The sequence below is a fragment of the Danio rerio genome, chromosome 23 (assembly GCF_052040795.2).
Source record: "Danio rerio strain M-AB ecotype USA chromosome 23, GRCz13ab, whole genome shotgun sequence".
Taxonomy (NCBI): domain Eukaryota; kingdom Metazoa; phylum Chordata; class Actinopteri; order Cypriniformes; family Danionidae; genus Danio; species Danio rerio.
The window spans coordinates 34,335,049-34,354,413 of NC_141043.1; the positions used below are offsets into that span (position 1 = coordinate 34,335,049).

At 34.6% G+C, this 19,365-nt stretch overlaps 1 protein-coding gene across 3 annotated transcripts in view; it reads right to left on the minus strand.

Moving 5' to 3' along the window:
- phip (PHIP subunit of CUL4-Ring ligase complex) overlaps positions 1 to 19,365 on the minus strand; it is a 69,460-nt gene that overhangs the window by 43,700 nt on the left and 6,395 nt on the right. For all 3 annotated transcript variants that reach the window (XM_087307442.1, XM_087307441.1, XM_087307443.1), the window contains 4 exons: positions 18,706 to 18,866; positions 6,642 to 6,863; positions 2,504 to 2,604; positions 2,108 to 2,178 (listed from right to left, as the gene is read on the minus strand). In XM_087307442.1, the coding sequence (XP_087163568.1) occupies positions 2,108 to 2,178; positions 2,504 to 2,604; positions 6,642 to 6,863; positions 18,706 to 18,866 (555 nt within the window). The remainder of the gene's footprint in view (positions 1 to 2,107; positions 2,179 to 2,503; positions 2,605 to 6,641; positions 6,864 to 18,705; positions 18,867 to 19,365) is intronic.

The window sequence follows — 19,365 nt, forward strand, 5'->3', positions numbered from 1 at the left end:
ATTGTCAGGCTACATTTACACATTTGTTTCTATATAACAAATGCCGTTATAACCCCCCCCCCCCCCCCCCCCCCAAGATGCTTGTATTCAGCTTACAGTGACATTTAAAAGCTTAATTGGGTTAATTAGGCAAGTTAGGGTAATTAGAAAAGTCATTGTATAATGATAGTTTGTTGTCTAGACAATGAAAAATAATATATTGCTTAAGGGGGCTAATAATATTGACCCTGAAATAGTTTATAAAATAAAAACAAGCTTTTATTGTAGCCGAAATAAAAACAAATAAGAATTTCTCTAGGAGAAATAATTTTATAGGAAATACTGAGAAAAATGTAAACATCATTTGGGAAATTACAGATTTACAGAATTACTAATAATTTTTAATGGAACAGATTTCTGACTTCAGCATATTTTCAGATTTGTATCTTGTTCTCTTCTGAACACTGATAAGGATCAGTGATAACTGATAAAATCAGGCATTATTTTTCTCCAAACACAATTGAATTGTTTTGTAACAAATGCTATTATAATGTGTGTTTTATTTAGAGGGATAGTTCACCCAAAAAGTAAAACAGCCTCATTTATTCTCTCTAATTTGTCAAATTTTTCTTTATTTTTTTTCTTCTATTAAACATAAAATATGTTTTTTTTAAAAATACTAGTTGCTGGTACCTATTGATTTCCATTGTAGGAAAAAAATACTACTATGGAAGTCAGTGGGTGCCAAATAACAACATATCTTCTTTTTTTGCTCAAGGAAAGATGAGTAATTGATGGCAGAATTTTATCTTGTTCTAGGACTGCACAATATATTGTTTCAGCATCTATTTTGCAAAGTGCACATTCGCAATAATCACATCGCAAAGATATGCAATGTTCGTCTGAATTACAGTTGACCAGGAGCCACAGAATTGTATTTAGTCACTGTATTTGTGTGGAATTTATATGATTTATGCAAAAAAAAAAAAAAAGAAGACATTTTTTACTTTTAATTTTTGTCTTGTTTCTTTCTAAATATCTACAATTCAAAGCAAAAACAAGGTTATTTCAATAAACCCACTGGCAGATAATTTCCTTAAAACAAGCAAAAAACTTAATTTTCACACATTTTTTCTGACGGTGAAAAGTAAACAATATTTTTACTTGGTCTAAGAATTTTTTGGTATTTGGACTAGAAACGAGACAAAACAAAGCAAGAAAAGCATTTTATTTTTTGCATTGTGATTATTCAATTTCTCAACCTGAATACTGTTAGACTTCCCAGAAAACCGTCAAACCGAACTATTCAAACTATCTTCAATCTATCAAACTGTAACTGCAATCATTGCAATATTTATTGCAAAAAAATAAAATGTCACAATATCAGATTTTTCCAATATCATACAGCCCTATCTTGTTCTGTTTTGAATACATTCAACATTTAAAGTGATATTTCACCCACAAATCATCTACTCATCCTCCAATCAATCAAAACCTGTTTGAGTTGCTTTCTTCAGTTATACACACAGAACGATGTACAGAAAAATAGCTATAGATGTTTTGTCTCAACAATGGATATCAGTGGCTACTTTTTCCAACATTCTTCAGAATATCTTCTCAATTTGTTGCAGTCTTAACTTAAATTCTTTTTACACTTTAAAAAATGCTGGGTTCCACACAATTGTTCATGTGGTCCCAACACAAATAGATTAAGTTATCTTACTTGTTTCAACAAATTTAAGGGGATTGAACATAAAACAATTAAGTTGTACCTTCCTAACTTCAACATTTGTGTTGATTCAGCTCATTTAAGATTTTAGAAGTTTTGAACAAGCAGCAAAAATAATTTTCTGAGTGTAACAAATCCCATGATAATTTGTGTTTATTCTAATTTTATAGCAACAGTCTTCCATTGGTCATGAAAAACACTCATATTCTAGTTCACAATAGCGTAGAAGTAGCCTCTTTAAACAATCTCAAAAACATCATGTTTTACTACAAGCTCAGTGCTAAAACAAAAAGCATTTTGTCACATGGGTTCCCAATGGGAGAGGCTGTGAATGGTAAAAGATAACTGATAAATGGGAGCAGGTAAAGGTGAGAAAAGAGCTTTGACACTCTGGCCCACCTGCACTAAATGAGGAACAGATCATCTGCACTCCTGGTCTGGGCCGCTCAATGAATTTGCTGGGTCGCTGCCTGCACACACACATATAAAAAAACACAGAAACAATGATGAGCAGAAGGAAATATAGATTAATGATAGAATATTGGCTCTTGATGCCTATTAAAGGTGAAGGGTGTCATTTCTGCAAAAAATAATGATAAAAAAATTAAAAGCTGTCTCAGCAAATTAACCTAAAGTTTTTAATAGTCAAAATATAATATTTCAGCTGCATGCTACAATTACATGTTTCTCTTTTTAGTGGCTATACAAAAAGGGTCTCAAATACTTGCTCTGGGTGGCAAAGAAAACACTCCAATTCTTAAAACCCTACAGATGTGTGCAAGAATAAAGACTCACCCGAATTTGAGCGTGCGAGCGTCCCACTGCCAGAAACAGATGGTGCCGTCAGCTCCAGTGGAGGACAGAAACCTCTTATTGCCGCTACACAGAGGAGAAAACTACACACACACACACACTAGAACACATTAGAAGGCTATGCATGTCTGTGCTATACGATCCAAAATATATTGTTAATTTGATGTAAACATACAAAGAGTTGGATAGGTAAGATTATATTAAAGGTTAAGATTTTTTTTAAAGAAATCAACACTTCTATTTAGCACTGATTAATTAAATTGATCAAAAGTAAAAGCAAAGCCATTTATAATCCTGTAAAATGCATCAATTTTATTTTAATTATCAAAAGGAAATTTGTTTTGATTTAGATTTTTTTGTGTATTGTTTTATTTTTATTTATTTATCCATTTTATATGAGAGCTTAGAGTTTAGACATTAAATTATGATTTCTGAAGAACAATAAAGACTTGAGCATTCATGCTGAAAATTCAGCTTTAGCATCAGAAAAATGGCATTTCAAATTATGATAGTACTTCTTAATATTAATATTTTACAGATAAAAAAAACGGCTTAGCCTAACAGACTTTGGTAACACTTTAGTTTAAGTAACATTTCACATCATTTACTACTGGCTTATTATCTGGCAATTATTAAAGTATTGTTTTTTAGCACTTATAAAGTATGATCTTATTTTACATCCCAAATCCTTCCCAATACCTAAACCCAACTATTTACTTACTAACTACTAATACTAACAATTAATAAGCTGCTAACTAGTATCTTGTTAATCTTAAGGTCTTAGTTGATGGTTTGTTATCAGGGTGAATTGTACATTAAATTAAAGTGTGACCCAGACTTCTTTATTCATTTCTATGTTTATTCAAACATTATATAACTGACCCAAACATCTGAACAGTGGAGTATATTTCCAACTACTCAAAGTTTTATGAAGTTCATCATAATTATTGAAGTAACTCTATTTTGATTTAAACAGTCAAAAGTCAACAGGTCCAGAAAATGACAGTAACAGAGCAACACTGTACACACACAGTTAAAAGTGTCTGGTTTGCAATAATATGGACATATACAGTGTTGTGCTGGCACTTGCATTGCAGCTTAAATAAATTATACAGCTAATGCTTTTTTAACACTATTCCGCTGTCACAGTCAGTTATGTAACTTTGCCCTCTTCCACAGTAATAATTCAAACAATAAAGGTTAATTGCTTATAAAATATTACATTTTTGCATTATAGCATAAAACCCTTATCCCGATGCTTTGTTTATTTTCACCACTCTGTTCTGCCATCAGCTGGGAAAATAATGAATTAAAAGGTCCAAGTTCCAGCCAAAGAGAAAGTAAATCACAATAACGGCAACTATTTACACCATTATGCAACAGTGGTGTGGGATATGATTGTCTTTCTCTGTAATTTACCAATCTGGGCTATTTTTTGGTACATACCCCAGCATACATTTCTGGACAGTACATCCCAGGAGCTTATTATTATTATTTATTAATTTTTTTGCAGTTTTTGTTTTCACGATTCCACCAGAGTCTGGTGTGTACACTTTTTCAAATGTCAAAATTCTCTTGCGAATGCCATTCCCGGCTGCTTTTTTAGCGTAAAACCACCAAAGGTCAATGTGTACGCTTTTTCAGATTTCAAACTTCTCTCGCGAGTGCCATTCATGTCTGCTCTTCTCGCGTAAATCCACCAGAGGGCACAGTGTACACTTTTTCAGATCTCAGTTTTCTCTTGAAAGTGCCATTCGAGCCTGATCTTCCCGCATAAATCCACCAGAGACCACTGTGTACGCTTTTTCAGATCTCAAATTTCTCTCGCGATTGTCATTCACGTTTGCTCTTCTCTCGTAAATCCACCAGAGGCCGATGTGTACATTTTTTCAGATCTCAAATTTCTCTCGCAATTACTATTTGCACCTGCTGTTCTCGCATAAATTCACCAGAGGCCACTGTGTACGCTTTTTCAGTTCTCAAATTTCTCTAGCGAGTGCCATTCGTGCCTACTCTTCTAGCATAAATCCACCAAAGGCCAGTGTGTACGATTTTTTAGATCCAAAATTTCTCCCGCGAGTGTCATTCACACCTGTTCTTCTTGCGTAAATCCTCAAGAGGCTGCTGCCTATGCTTTTTCATATATCAAATTTCTCTTGCGAGTGTCATTCGCGCCTGCTGTTTTTGCATAACTCCACCAGAGGCCACTGTCGAACGACTGACTGACCGACTGCTCGATAAACCCACCCACCCCCTTCCCTAATCCCAACCAACAGTGCTTTCAAAAAAAATCCAGAAAAAGAAAAGCCCCCATGGCTGCCTGATTTTTACCATGTTTTCAGATCTTACCACTTCTTCATAGTTATTTACTTGATTATTATTATTTTTTTCCTTTTGTTTTTGTTTTACCTGCTTTCTGGAACCATTCTTAGCCGGCTTTAAAGGGCCATGAAACCCCCTCGTTTCAGCAGGGTGTTTTCACACCTCTATTTTGGAAAAAGTCAGAAAAGTGGGTGTGTCCAGCTCTGTTTAGGGGGGAGTGTCGGAGGAAGAAAAGAGGCTTGGTGTGGGAGTGTCTATTTGGGCGCGCTGAATTTCAGAGTCAAAACACACAACCCCAGCGGACAATGTGACTGTGTTTACATGGACATCTGTAGTCGAATTATTTGCCAGATTATTAAATGGTGGACTTTAACTGCAGTTTGGCTTTTTCATTCAGGGAATTCATTCATGTCCCTCCCGACAAACGTGATATTTGATTCGAGGAGCTGCTCTAAGCGTGTATTTTTCATGCAATGTTTGATACCGCACGGCGAATGAGAGAAAAAAAACTCAGCATTTCCCGGAAACTTAGATGCACTCGGCAGGTAGCGTCAGAAAGCCGCGTGTGTTATTCCGGTCACTAAATCCAACACGAGGTTATAGTTTGGTTGTAACTGTTAGTGCTAACTTGTTTACACTTGTTGCAATAGTTTGTTTGATACGAATAAAATACGAACTGAATAAACAAAGAGCACTGGTCGCTCACTTACCAAATCTGTAGAGACAGGACAATCACCAGCAACTAGAGCCGCGTCTTTATTAAGAGGAGACTAAAGCGAATCTGGATCTCAGCGTTTGCAGATGAGAACAGCTCTCAGGTAAACAATAATCCTCCTTAGACATGTAAGTTATTGTCGCGCGTCGCGTACACTGTAATCCACACGTGAGTCTGAGCTCTCACAGAGAGAAAATGAAAACGAAACTTAACTGCAGCAAACTATAAAAGCAACACTTCACGCTTGTTTTGCCAACACAACGTGGCGTCTCTGCCATCTACACTCTGACAGTAATGAATATTAATGAAGTTGCACAATAGAGCGCGCTGATTGGTTTGAACCAAGCCTTACTCATACATTAATGCAACACACTGTAAGACGTAATAAGACTCACTCTGGCACAGACGCCCAGTCTGCACGCTGGAATACAACGCTATTATGTCATGACCGTGACGCAGCTTCAAAAATTCGTTTCAAAACGGAAGTACAAATTTGCTTGAAATAACGCAAAAACAACCAATTTACACTTTTTAGCGAAATATAGGTGTCCTAATAGTGTTTTTAGCAGTGTGGGACACATATATGTCAACAGCTCAAAAAATGTGTTTTGGTGTTTCGTGACCCTTTAAACCCGATTGTCGCAGTCAACTTCTCTCTGCGTCTCAAGTCTGTAAATTTATGCGGCGAGCCACTGGGCAAACTAGTAACAGCAGAAAAGCGGTCCTCATGGAGGTAACCAGTCAGCTGGTAGCACGAAAAGAAACAGAATCCATTGGCGCCATCAAACCGCCATGTAGGTTTCATTTTAAAAATGAAATGCAGCCATACGTATCTCTGGCTACATACTGTCATTCTAGCTCTCCAGAAATGTACTTTTTTAAATGGGGTGTGTTTTCACAATTAGCCTGTGTTGCAACCTATACACCTAAAAAAGGGCCAAGATTTAAACTGATTTCACAGTAAAATTCGTAACAGTAAATAGCAAGAAATGACATTAAATAGAAGTCTTCACACAAGCAATTTCTCATGCATAAGTGTGTGTGTCATGAGTGTTAAGCGGTGAATGTGAGCATGTGTCACACCTGTAATGACGTGATGGATGCGGCATGGCCCTCCAGAACCGCCAGCGGGGCGCAGGTCTGCAAACACCACACTCTGATCATTTTATCACAGCTGCCGGCCGCCAGCAGGGTGTTCTCATAATTCACAGCCATGTCTGAAATCTCTGCTGCGTGACCTCTCAGAGTCGCCAGCAAATGCCCGTCATCCGTCGCCCAGATCTTTACCAAGCAGTCGTCCGATCCCTGAGGACACACACACCAAACCCAGTTAGTATCAGCTACTTTTTAGACTGAAGACGTCTTTTGGATTGTTTGCAATCAAATAAAATGCACTAGAAAGTGTTTTTGTGATTTAAAGTCATGCAGAGATTTCAGCCAAATGACAGAAGCTAAACCCGATACTGCTCAGGTCTCTGAAATTTGCTAAATTCAATTCCAAAGGCTCAGATCAAGAGTAAAATTAAATAAAAGGTCTGTGTCAAAAGAAGTACATTACCTAAGTTTGAGTACCAAGATAAAACTAAACTGATGTCATTCTCAACAAAACCACTTTGGAAACTTATATTATTCATAAAGTCAGCATGAAATTAAATGTACTTTATTTATTTAATTGTCTTTGTTCATGTTGTTGGTCTGATTGAGAACCACTGCTCAGTGAATATTATTTAATGAATGAAACATACATTTATTATCAGGCCTGTCATGATTGTGAATTATATGCTGACAATTAAATATAAAACAAATCATGGGAACTACAACTGTTTTTATAGAACATAAAGTAAAATAGTACAATAAATGCTATTTTTACTGTCTTTTTGCCACAGAAATAAAATAAACATATCCTTGTTTTACAGTTTGTTATTTTCTGTGTGTAAAACTTGAAGGACATGAACAAGTTTTGGCAAGACATGAACAACAATATAGAGTTTTTCAAACTATTAGGCATGACAATGGTTGACTAGCATTGGTTTGTACAATTAAATTTCCCTTTTTATATTTACACCGTCAACTGTCACTGCACAATATATCAAACTGCAACTAGATCAAATAAAGACAATTAGATGAATAAATGATTCAACAGTAATGACTACTTTCCCCTCAAAACACTTTCCTTTCTATTCAGATTTTATGATTTGCAAAACATAGATATTCAATAATGTTTTTGCTAAAATAGATCTTTAGGCACTGTATATAATTTCGGGCATTAATTGAGTTCAGATCAGACATAAAAATTAGACGCTTTTCATAAAAATGGTCTTGTACACAATGTTTCTAATAAATAAAATAGTCTTATACAGCTTTACTAATGCAATGCTTGTCATCATTAAGAAAGTTAAACACTTTAAAATGTGATTACAGTTTAAAAACAAATTTGTAAATAATTGATAAATGTATAAAAATCATTATATTAAAGACTATCGGAATCAGAATATATATATACACACACACACACACACACCACACACACACACACCTTCATTATTTTAAACACATCTATAGTTATGCGGAGGCATAGAGTTAGACCTCTTTCTTGACAGACACACAGAAACAACAATGCGTGCAGAATTTCTATATTATAAAGTTGATGACGACAGCATTGCCATAGCAAACTGTGAGATATGAAAACTTGGTATTGCCTGCCAGGTGTTTTAAGTTGAGGTGCTATTTCTTTTTATATTTACTGTTGCACTACAGTTCAAAAGTGAAGACTTTATGTTATTTCTTACTTGACAGATTAACAGAGTTGTTGAATGTTAAAATAAGGTGACATAAATAATAAATAAATTTCATCCTGAATCTGTTTGTTCGCTCTTCTTTATTCTTTTTTTATATATTATAAAAGTATCGGATCAGGTTTCGGTCTCGGTAGATACTCAAAATCAAATGACTCAGACTCGAGGGCAAAAAAACCTGATCGGGACATCCCTCGTAAAATTGTTTTTATATTGCAATATATATTGCAAAGAAAAAATATAACAATTTTTCAATTTTGTGCAGCCCTAATAAATATTAATACAAATATTGAATAAATATATTTAGATTTATTAAAGTTAATTATTAATTTAACATATTATTAAATGGAAATGTATTTATATATGTATACTTTATTTAACAGCGTAAGGAATTATTCAAAAACATTAGAAATAAATTCAGCTCCGGTCTCCTCAAATGTACTTTTCACTAAACAGACAAATGTTGTATCAAGGTTTCCAAAAAAAAAAAAGATTTCAATAGTAACAAAAAAACTGACTGTACATTTTCACAGTTACAACGCAGCCTTGGTGAGCATGAAATACTTTCAAAAGAATTTTAAAAAATAATAATTCTGAACCAAAACTTCAGAATAGAAGATCGTTTGTCATCCTAATACCTCCTTAAGAAGACCTCTAAAGGTCTTACATCTAAATCTTCATCTAGCAAGTCCAACATGAATTCTTTGCAATAAAAAAAGCTTTTTACCTAACAAAAAAAGCAGCACCATGGCTTTGCATTTCCATGACAACAAGCAGAGCACCATAAAAAGCATGTGCTTTTCTACCTACAGGAACTTCAGCTCCATCTTTCATTCACAGCTTGATGGAAAGACGATTTTCTCTTTAGATAATCAGCTTGCCGTTCAGCAAACACAAAAAAATCGCAGTTGTTTTCAGAAACACAAGAATTAAATAACTTTGACTTTAGCAAGCCACACATGCATATTGAACTGAGCAAAGAAAAAAGAATCCCCATGCCATACACACACACACACACACAAACACAAGCAAAAATTCCTGAAGATCTGTTAAACACACACGGAATGCCAATGACACACCAGCTAATGGCTCGGGAATATGAAAGAGATGATTTTATTCGTGGCTCGCAGCCAAATCCATAAAAGAAACACTTTTTTCTCTTTTGACATGCGCGCACAGACACACCCCCCTACGCCAGGAGAACGAGAAAAAAGCAGCAGAGCGAAAGAGAAATGCAGACCAAGATCGAAAGAGGAAAAGACAAAGAGAACAGAGAGAGAGATAGAGGGAAAAAAGGGAGGGAGAGGCAGAAAGAGGGGGAGTAATCCTTGCTGTTCAGCCATTTCTGGAGCATTAAAAACTTGCAGAGTAAAATGGAACCCAGGAGTGAACGCTCAAAAACACACATCAGCAAAACACACACACACCTATATGCGCGGTACTTACAGGACGCTTAACAAAAGCTCACGCCACAGGCTGAGAGTAAGATAATGTCAGAGAAAAGGCTGAACGGAAACACGCATGCATGCCTACAGAATCTTGAAGAAGTTTTGTGACCGTGATTACAGGGCAACAACAAGTGAATGACCTCTGACCTCTGCTCTTCTCTCACAGTCAAAACATTATCTGTCCACGTGAGATCAGAAGGCTCATAGGCTAAAAATATCTGTTTAGTCACCAGGAAAATAAGACTTTAGTTTCCAGTGAGGCTCAATGCTGAAGAAAAGCTCATTTATAACCTAACAGGATACAGAGATGGCGCTGACTTATGAAGGACACTTGCTCACAACTGTGCGAAGGTTTGTGGTCGGTAAGATTGTTTTTTAGTGACAATATGTGTAAAGTCTTACTTGGTAACATTATCTAATAAATAAGAAGTATAATTTAAAATCAGGTACTGGTTTAGTTTACAGTGCACTAACTAGTGCTAACAAATGTGTTTCATAGTGTATTAGTAAATGTTCAAATTATGTGTTTATTGTTACCTGCTCTGTGTGGATTTTTCACTGTTACCTCATGATGACTATAATTGACTGATGTTAACAGATTACACTTTTAATATTTTATATTGAGTAATATGTTTTTAAAGGAGTTCTTTTGCTCACCAATGTTGAATTTGTTTGATTCAAATAGTCAAAACTATAGTGTTAGGAAACAATTTTAGAAACTGCTCGCTATTTTAGTATGTAATAAACAAAAGCGTACAGAGTCATCAGAAGTGTTTTCATTAAAGCAATAAAATGTTCTAAAAATCAGTAATACAATGGGGCTTTATTTGTAAACTGAATCAGAATTAACAATGAACACTGCTATTTATGGCCATTTTTAAGGTAATGTTAATTTGTTTTAAGGTAAAGGTAAAATCAAAAGTTATGTTTTCTAGACATAAATGCAGCCTGAAATAGGCAAGATTTATTAACAAAGGTGAATAAGTGCTGCAAAAGCATTAACTGATGTTAAAAAATGACTTTATTTTAGTATTAACATTTTTTAAAAATGTGTTAAAAAGTCACTTCTTCATAACAATGCTAGATTTAATCAAATAAAATGCAATATCTGTAACAACAAGATACATCATTAAAATGGGAAATAAATAACCTAGATTATTTTTAAACATTTTAAAACATATTTCATTCAACCAGTATTCAGTGTCACATGAGCTTTCGGAAATATTTTTTATATGCTGAATATGTATAAACTCTTCATAAATATAGAATCGGGATACTGAAATTACCGATTCCAAAGTTTTTAAAATTCAGTAACACTGCACAATTACTTGCCATTTGTTTATTAGAATTATTCAAAATTTGAATTATTCATTTATTCAAGGACGACGCGGTGGCGCAGTAGGTAGTGCTGTCGGGAAACATTTCTGTGTGGAGTTTGCATGTTCTCCCCGTGTTTACGTGGGTTAACCTCAGGGTGCTCCAGTTTCCCCACAGTCCAAAAACATGTGGCACAAGACAGGTGAATTGAGTAAGCTAAAATTGTCCTGTAGCGTATGTGTGTGAAGGAGAGTGTACGGGTGTTTCCCAGTGATGAGTTCCTTAAATCAAAGGTTGCATTTGTTACTGATAGTCAGTGCACAACAAACTAACAAAATATACATTTAAATTTATCAACATAAATAAAATTAAATGAAAACATATTGCTTATAGTTGGTTCATTAACTAATGTACTTATTATTGCTGACAAATGCCAAAAAACAAACACTAACCTAAAATGAGTGTTAAATATTACCCTATTTCAGGTCACTAATGTAATAATAAGTCAATTTAAATGATCATGTGAGTCTTTTTTTAACAGAAGCTCAAATGATTTTGCTTCCTTTATGAAACATGATCATCCACAAAGGATGAAAGAGAATGTGAATTTTCAGAAACTAAGCTTTTATGTAATTGTACTCTAAACCAGGGGTGGACTTAGTGATTTGGGGGCTCTAAGCATCTCCAGGTATAGGGCTCTTGCACTGAAACTCAAAACAGTCTCTTTAGATATTCACTTTATCTGAAGATTTTTTTTTTCATAAATAACTGCAAAAAAACTGTAAAAAAAAAAAAAAAAAAAGTTATTAAATAAATATACATACTATTGAATAATTGTTGTTTGTGAATCGGTGGCCATTAGTTTTTTTTTCAAGAAATGCTATTGTATTTAAACAGGCCCTTGCTTAACAACGCGCTCACCATCTGACAGGTTTTGGCCAGAAAGCAGGATCATGGATGTACAGTAGCTTTGTATCATTGTTTGATTATTTCTACTTTTTTCCCTTAAGTTTCTCAAAATTCTCACTCTTGCACACTCTACCTCAGCTCGACTCTGATTGCTGGCAGACTCAAAGTGTCTTTGAAGCGCTCACATCTCGAGCATGTGCAGTACAGAAGAGACGTTCCATTATTCATGAAGGCCCCCACTTTTGAAAAGAAGTACTAACATTAAAATCAGTTACAGTAAGATTTTACAATATATGATATTAAATTGTATAAAAGAGCTATATGATTAATATAGCTTCCTTGGCATTGGCCCCTAATTCCCTGGGACCCTAAGCGGCTGCTTACCTCACTTATTGGTTATGTCTGCCACTACTCTTTAATATACACAACATAGAAAACATTCATGCATTCATTTTCTTTTCGGCTTAGTCCCTTTATTAATCTAGAGTCGCCACAGCGGAATGAACCACCAACTTATCCTGCATATGTTTTACGCAATGGATGCCCTTCCAGCTGCTACCCATCACTGGAAACCAGTTTATTTGCCAATGTATGGTTTATTTGCCATTCATTGGCAAATAAACTCCACATTAGATAAAAACTGTATTCAAAAAGACAAATGCAAAGTATGATCCTTAATACTACACACTCCCAGATCTGAATGCATGCAAAACGTGTTTTGCACATGATGAATGGCTCAGGCACATCCGAACAGAACAGCAATCGATACTGAGACACTTCAAAACACGAGAGCAAACCACATTTACAAGTCTTCATTTATGTTTTACCCTCAGCATCAAGCCATGTAAACTAATCACAAACGTACTCTATAAATGTACTCTCCATGATGAACTGCACAACCGCACTTTTAAAGCACAGTAACAACATACAGTGTGAACACATAACTCTCCTACAGGCAAGTCCCTGATGATCAACACATAAAACCACAGCTGCTTTCACAAGTCTTTAAACCACAAACCCACTCAAACATCTGGAGCAAGCGGATTCAACAGGTCATTCAAGACTGTCATGTCCACTGAGGGATCATGCAGTATTAACACTATCGTCCTCATGGTTTTTTTTTATTATAGCACACTGAAAAGTTTAGTGACATTGTTTTAAGCTCCTTACAGTGTGGGCAGACGGTTGTATGTATACGGTTTAATGAGGCATGCCATCTAATTAAAGCTTCAGCACTAAGTGATTTATATTTGCTACACTGTACTTCAGTGTTTATATTTTCTGACTGCTAAAAGGGTTAGTTCACCCAAAAAATGCTAATTATTTACTCACTCTAGAGCAGTGGTTCTCAAACTGTGGTACGTTTACCACTAGTGGTACGCAGGCTTCCTTCTAGTGGTACGCGAAGGAATGATGTATGTCATGTACATGCTACACACATTTAAAAATGTATCAAAAATGATGTATATAATATGCCATATTTTACATAAAGCCTATATTTCTGAGGTAATCTGCCATGTTTTTTAACTGTGCAGATTTGTAGCTGCTTTACTGGGCCAACTACGCTATTGTATTTCAATACTGCTCATTTTGGTGGTACTTGGAGAGACAATTTTTTTCTGAGGTGGTACTTGATGAAAAAAGTTTAAGAACCACTGCTCTAGAGTACTTCCAAACCTGTTTGTTTGTTTTTTTTCTGTTGGACACAAAATGTTATTGTGAAATGAATCCAATTTGACCAAAAATATTAAAACAAGTCACGTGAGAGTAAACTCTCCTCACATTGGTCAGAGTTTGGTTTATTTTCCTGGGTTTCGCTCAGCTGTCATATGTTGTTATTTTAGTTTATGGTGAAAAGGTGCACTTAAATTTTGAATAGTAAAACCCACAGACATATTCATCACCATACATAGCCTCACTTCAATTGTCAAGGGTGGTAAAAATATATAGACTGATACATATACTGTATGTTTTAATAGTTCAGTTAGACTGCATGCTTTCACTTTCGTATTCAACATCAAACACACTTTAAATGGTGGGAATGATATTAACTCATCATTCTCTGTTCTCTATTGCATAACCATAATACACTGAGATATAGGTTTGTTATAGGTTTGATGTAGCTTTGATATAGGTTGTTGTGGATTGTATTGCTTTCTCACTACAACCAAACCTCTGCAGAGTTTGTTTCAACTGAGCCGAGACCACCTCATTCAGGCAGTCTAGGATCGATTGTTCTAGCGTGAATCCGAGCACAATTGTGTGTTTCACATATGCTAAGTGGGTAAATGCACCGGATTCCAAAACAAACATCTAGGTGTGAAAGCACCCTAAACAATAAACGTCCTACTATATTATTTTAAATGTCATATTAAGTTAACGTCCATAAACTTTGACACCAGTGAGGTAGAATGTAAATGTCATTATAAAATGGCTTTAACATTATTTGTAAATACATTTATTTATAAATACATAATGCAAAAATATTGAGATCTTCTCTAAGTGTTGCACGATAAGTCAATATATTGATTATTGTGACAAGACTAATTGTAATTGGGATTGTGAAAATGTTGGAAATTGGTAGCCACTGATGACAGTGATGGGGTTACAAATGTTCTTCAAAAAACAAAACAAAACAAAACAAAAAGTTCTTGGTTTGTTTCTTTACTTCAGTTTTAAATGCATTATTATAAAATATAAATGAACTGAATACCATATTATAAAGGTAAATCTCTGTAATAAGGTTTATAATACTTTTGCACGGACTAATTATAAAAGACCGTTTCTAAAGGCTATATTCTGTTTAGTTGATGTCAATTTAAACATTTGCTAATAAATTGTTAAAATAAACATATATGTTGTATATGGCAGAATAAATCATTTTTGTGGGTGGTGCAGTGGATAGCGATCTCGCCTCACAGCAAGAAGGTTGCTGGTTCGAGCCTCGGCTGGGTCAGTTGGCATTTTTGTGTGGAGTTTGCATGTTCTCCCTGCGTTCACGTGGGTTTCCTCTGGGAGCTCCGGTTTACCCCACAAGTCCAAAGACAGGTGAATAGGGTAAGCTAAAATTGTCCACAGTGTGCGTGTGTGAATGAAAATGTATGGGTGTTTCCCAAATTGGCTGTCAATTCCGCTGTGGTGACTCCAGATTAATAAAAAGACTAAGCCAAAAAGAAAATGAATGAATGACATTATTGCGATAAGCAATATTATTGTACATTTTTCTGACTATTTTATTATTACACAACAGCAAATTAATGCAAAAAGGCATAAACACTTTTAAGTAGAGCTGCGCAATATACTGTTTCAACATCGATACCGCAATGTGCGAATCTGCAATAGTCACTTTGCAGGATCTACAATGCCAAGGTGGGATTATAAAAACCAGGAATCACAGTTCAAAAGGTGATCAGTGGAGCCATCGCAAAGTTTAACCCTAAGAGAGTGAGAGATTTCAATTAAATGTGTTTTTGAGACCTGTTACTAAGCTCATTCATTCATTCATTCATTTTCTTTTCAGCTCAGTCCCTTTATTGACCTGGGATTGCCACAGCGGAATGAACCGCCAACTTTAGCCGTTAGACTAAAATCGTAAAACACAAAAAAACTAATTAAATTCTATATTTGTTCTACTGTTTTCATCTACATTTATGCTCACCAAATAGTTTATTATTTTTTTGCTGAAGTACTCTCCTACAAAATAATCTCAATTATTTCCAAGTGGAGTTATTTAGGTCATTTACTATGTGTAATTTATATCACAAAATATAGCACAGAAAAAGAAAATATTGCAATGTCATTTTTTCCAATATCATGCAGCCCTAGTTTCAAAAGACAAAAGCGCTTTCATTCTTCAGGTTGGATTTCCGAAATGTCCTCAAATAAACTGTCACTGGTGATGTAGAATGTCAATTTATTGTAAATTGGTTTTGATGTCATTTTTTATGGACGAGAATGCAGCACTGAAGCAGACCTCATATGGACAGCTTCCTCCAAACAATAGTAGTTTTCAGGAAAACATGAAAATTCACCATTTCTTCAGCCGTCAGAGGGTATTTTTTCTAAATGATGTACCTGAGCTAGCTGACACCTCCTATAGAGATTAGATTAAATGGCAGAGGCTGTGTCTGCAATCAGATCAGATGTTGCTGACATTTATCTTTATGTAAACATGTTGGACAATACATATTGTGTCACCAAAAAGGGATTGAGGTTATGTCAGTGTATTGCGCAATAAGCTGATATATTAGTTCATGCGACAGGCCTACTTGGGTTATTAGAATGTGATGGAATCCAAAGATAAATATTATACTGTTGCTTTCTTAGTGAAGCATTTTCTTTAGTGAAGCATTTTACAGTATTTAACTAAAACCTTACTCTTCGGAGAGTCAAAAAAACAGATACAGGCAAAACAAAATGAATCATTGTTACTCCTGGTGATACCCTAATGTCTTTTCAATCTGTGAAAATGATTATTTTGCATACTATTAAGTGACAAGAAGATCATTCTTCAGACTGACATCTGGTAAAGGTCCTCAAGACCTTGCTTGTCAATTCTGTGCACTAAAATTTATAATGATGTAAATACTATTCAGACTGAACCTCAGTATGTCATCAGGAGCTACAGGTATTTGTTTTGTTTTCCTTCTATCTGTTTTTTATTTATTTATTTATATACCTTTGACTCTTGAAGGATATGTAGCCTTTAACTTGCACCTTATGAATCACCAAGAACCACAGTTTCAGCTAAACATCTCTAATTTTCTGGTGAAGCCACATAAGAGCAATTCTAGCATTATGGATGTGACATGTGCAGCAAAATCTAAATACGTAATTTCACATAGAAAGTATATGTTAACATTATATTGAAACATTTATTTATATTTTCTAAAACAACTTAACACAGAGTTATGGGATCAGAAAAATATTAGCTTGTAAACATTGTTTATAATTTAAATGAGGAAAATAAGCATGCGTTATGGATGCGACCAAAAAGGTTAGCGAGTTTGCAGTATACAACATGCTATAGAAATTCTGTGAATTAAAGTGCACAACCCCCCAAAAATATTGGTAACTTAAAGGATAAGAGTTGGCTCTCTATAGAACTAAAATTATTGATTTTATTTTATTTTAAATTTTTTCACTTATGGGGAAAAAAAAGGTTTGTTATGGATGTGACAGATGTGACATTGAAACTTGGGTGACTTTGGTAAATAAAAATATAACAGTTTGAAAACACTGACAAAGACATTTTTGAGTATGTTTATAGAATCTTAAAATACAAGCATTTACTAAAAACTTCGAAAAATATTTTTTTTATGGCAAAGTTGACATTTGCATGGAATTGCTCATACATCTTCGATGGCCTGAGAGGTAAGTAGATTACCAGTGGGGCTGTGCAATGAATGGAAATTCGGTTTCAATTTAAATTTTGGCTTCTAACGATTATTACATTAATCGAAATAAAACGTTTATTGCATCATTTACCGCCCCCTTTCCAGTTGTACATATTTGTTGCTTTGCAAAGCTCAGTTTCATGTGAAAATGGCTAAAATCAGCACTTTAATGATCAATTACATACAAATTTGTGTCAAAACACAGTGTTTAGTGATTATTTATATATTAACCCCATTTATATATACACTTTGCATCACGCAGATAACTCCACTGTCTAAACACACTAGTTTAGAAGTGAGCGCCACCCGCTGTAAGTTTTCTCAGTATTTTTGGTTGGCAGAGTAGTTTAGTTATAGCGTGAAAACGCTGAAGATGTTATGTTTGTTTATTTTGTATTAGAGAGTTTAGAGGGTAAATGTTAGCTAGATTTGGGGTTTTGTTATATTGCTTTCATTTATTTGGCGCCACTTACATCTTGTTTCCCCCCACCCTTATCTACATTGTTTGATTTATTTTATGTTGTGAGATCTTGTAAATAATACTTTATTGACTTTTTTTGACCTTTCACTATTGTAAATAAATTCACTTATTTTTGCAGTATTTTGGTTGTCGTGTTGATATTTTGCCACCAACTCACCACAAAATGTTATCACCTTAAATGTTACCTTTTAAACCCTAAAGCAAAAACTTAAAAGTCGTAACACCAACAATAAACTAAGCATGACTAGATTCAAATTCAATCAAATTCACTCCTGAAAATCACAAATGTCAAATTCTTTTCAGGTTTTCCATGTCCTTGAAAAAAGAACAACACTTCCTTGCTTTCAAACAAAATCATTCTCTGAATATTTTTATCTCTTAAAAAAAAATCATTCATTTCCCACTTTTTCTTTTGAAAAGCTGATTTTAAAGTCAACTCTTAAATCCATCCAATTAACACCAGCAAAAACTAAAACTCAAAAATAAAAGAATATACACTAAGCATCTTCTCCTTGTCACCTAACCATTCAAATACATTCCATGGCCGTCTGATAGCACCCTGAACATGACGAACAAATTAAAATTCCATAACCTGATGTAATGCTACACTTCAGAACACTGGACTCAAAAAGCAGCAAAGAGGGCACGCAGCATAAACATCCATAATCACTTCAACTTCAGAAACATGCAGCATTTTAAAAACAATTACTTCACATATTTAAACATCCTCAATTTCAGAAGAAAATCTAAGCATGTTACATAAAAACAAAAATGAATGAGTGATAAAAGTAGATGTCTTACTGTGAAGATGCGGCGACCGGTGCGGTCGAAGGTGACGCAGTATACAGATGACAGGTGTCCCAGAATCCTCTTGTGCATCTTCATATGTTGGTAAACAGCTGTGGGGACCAGCTGACCCAACCGATAAGAGCCATTCAGCCTCCGACTGTGTATCGTTTCCGCTTTTAGACACAAGATAAGCAAAACATGAGAGTAAATACATTTAAGACTTTAAAAAAAGAGGAACAATTACGGGAACAAAACATTTCCTTAAAAGTAATATTAACATTTTTTTTAAAATACATGTTCTAAATAACATTTCCCAAATATTTTACATCCAATTTCAACAATGTTGTAAATGATCAAACAAACATTCATAAATCTATGGTTCACATTTTTCTAAATAACATTTTTATTTTTTCAGTTCTTTTTCTCAGCTAATTTTACAAGCAATTTTAATAATCAAATCAAATGGTGCATATTTTTCTAGTTACATATTTAAGCTAAACGTTGTAGATATTTTTTTGTTAGATTTTAGATTAAGGTGTCCTTGTTACCATGTAACTATTTATTTTACTACTATGTAATATTGATTAAGTAAGTATGTACTTACTATATGAGATTAAAATGTGGGTTATTCGCGATAAGCTGCAGGTAATTACACATAATTAATTGTAATTA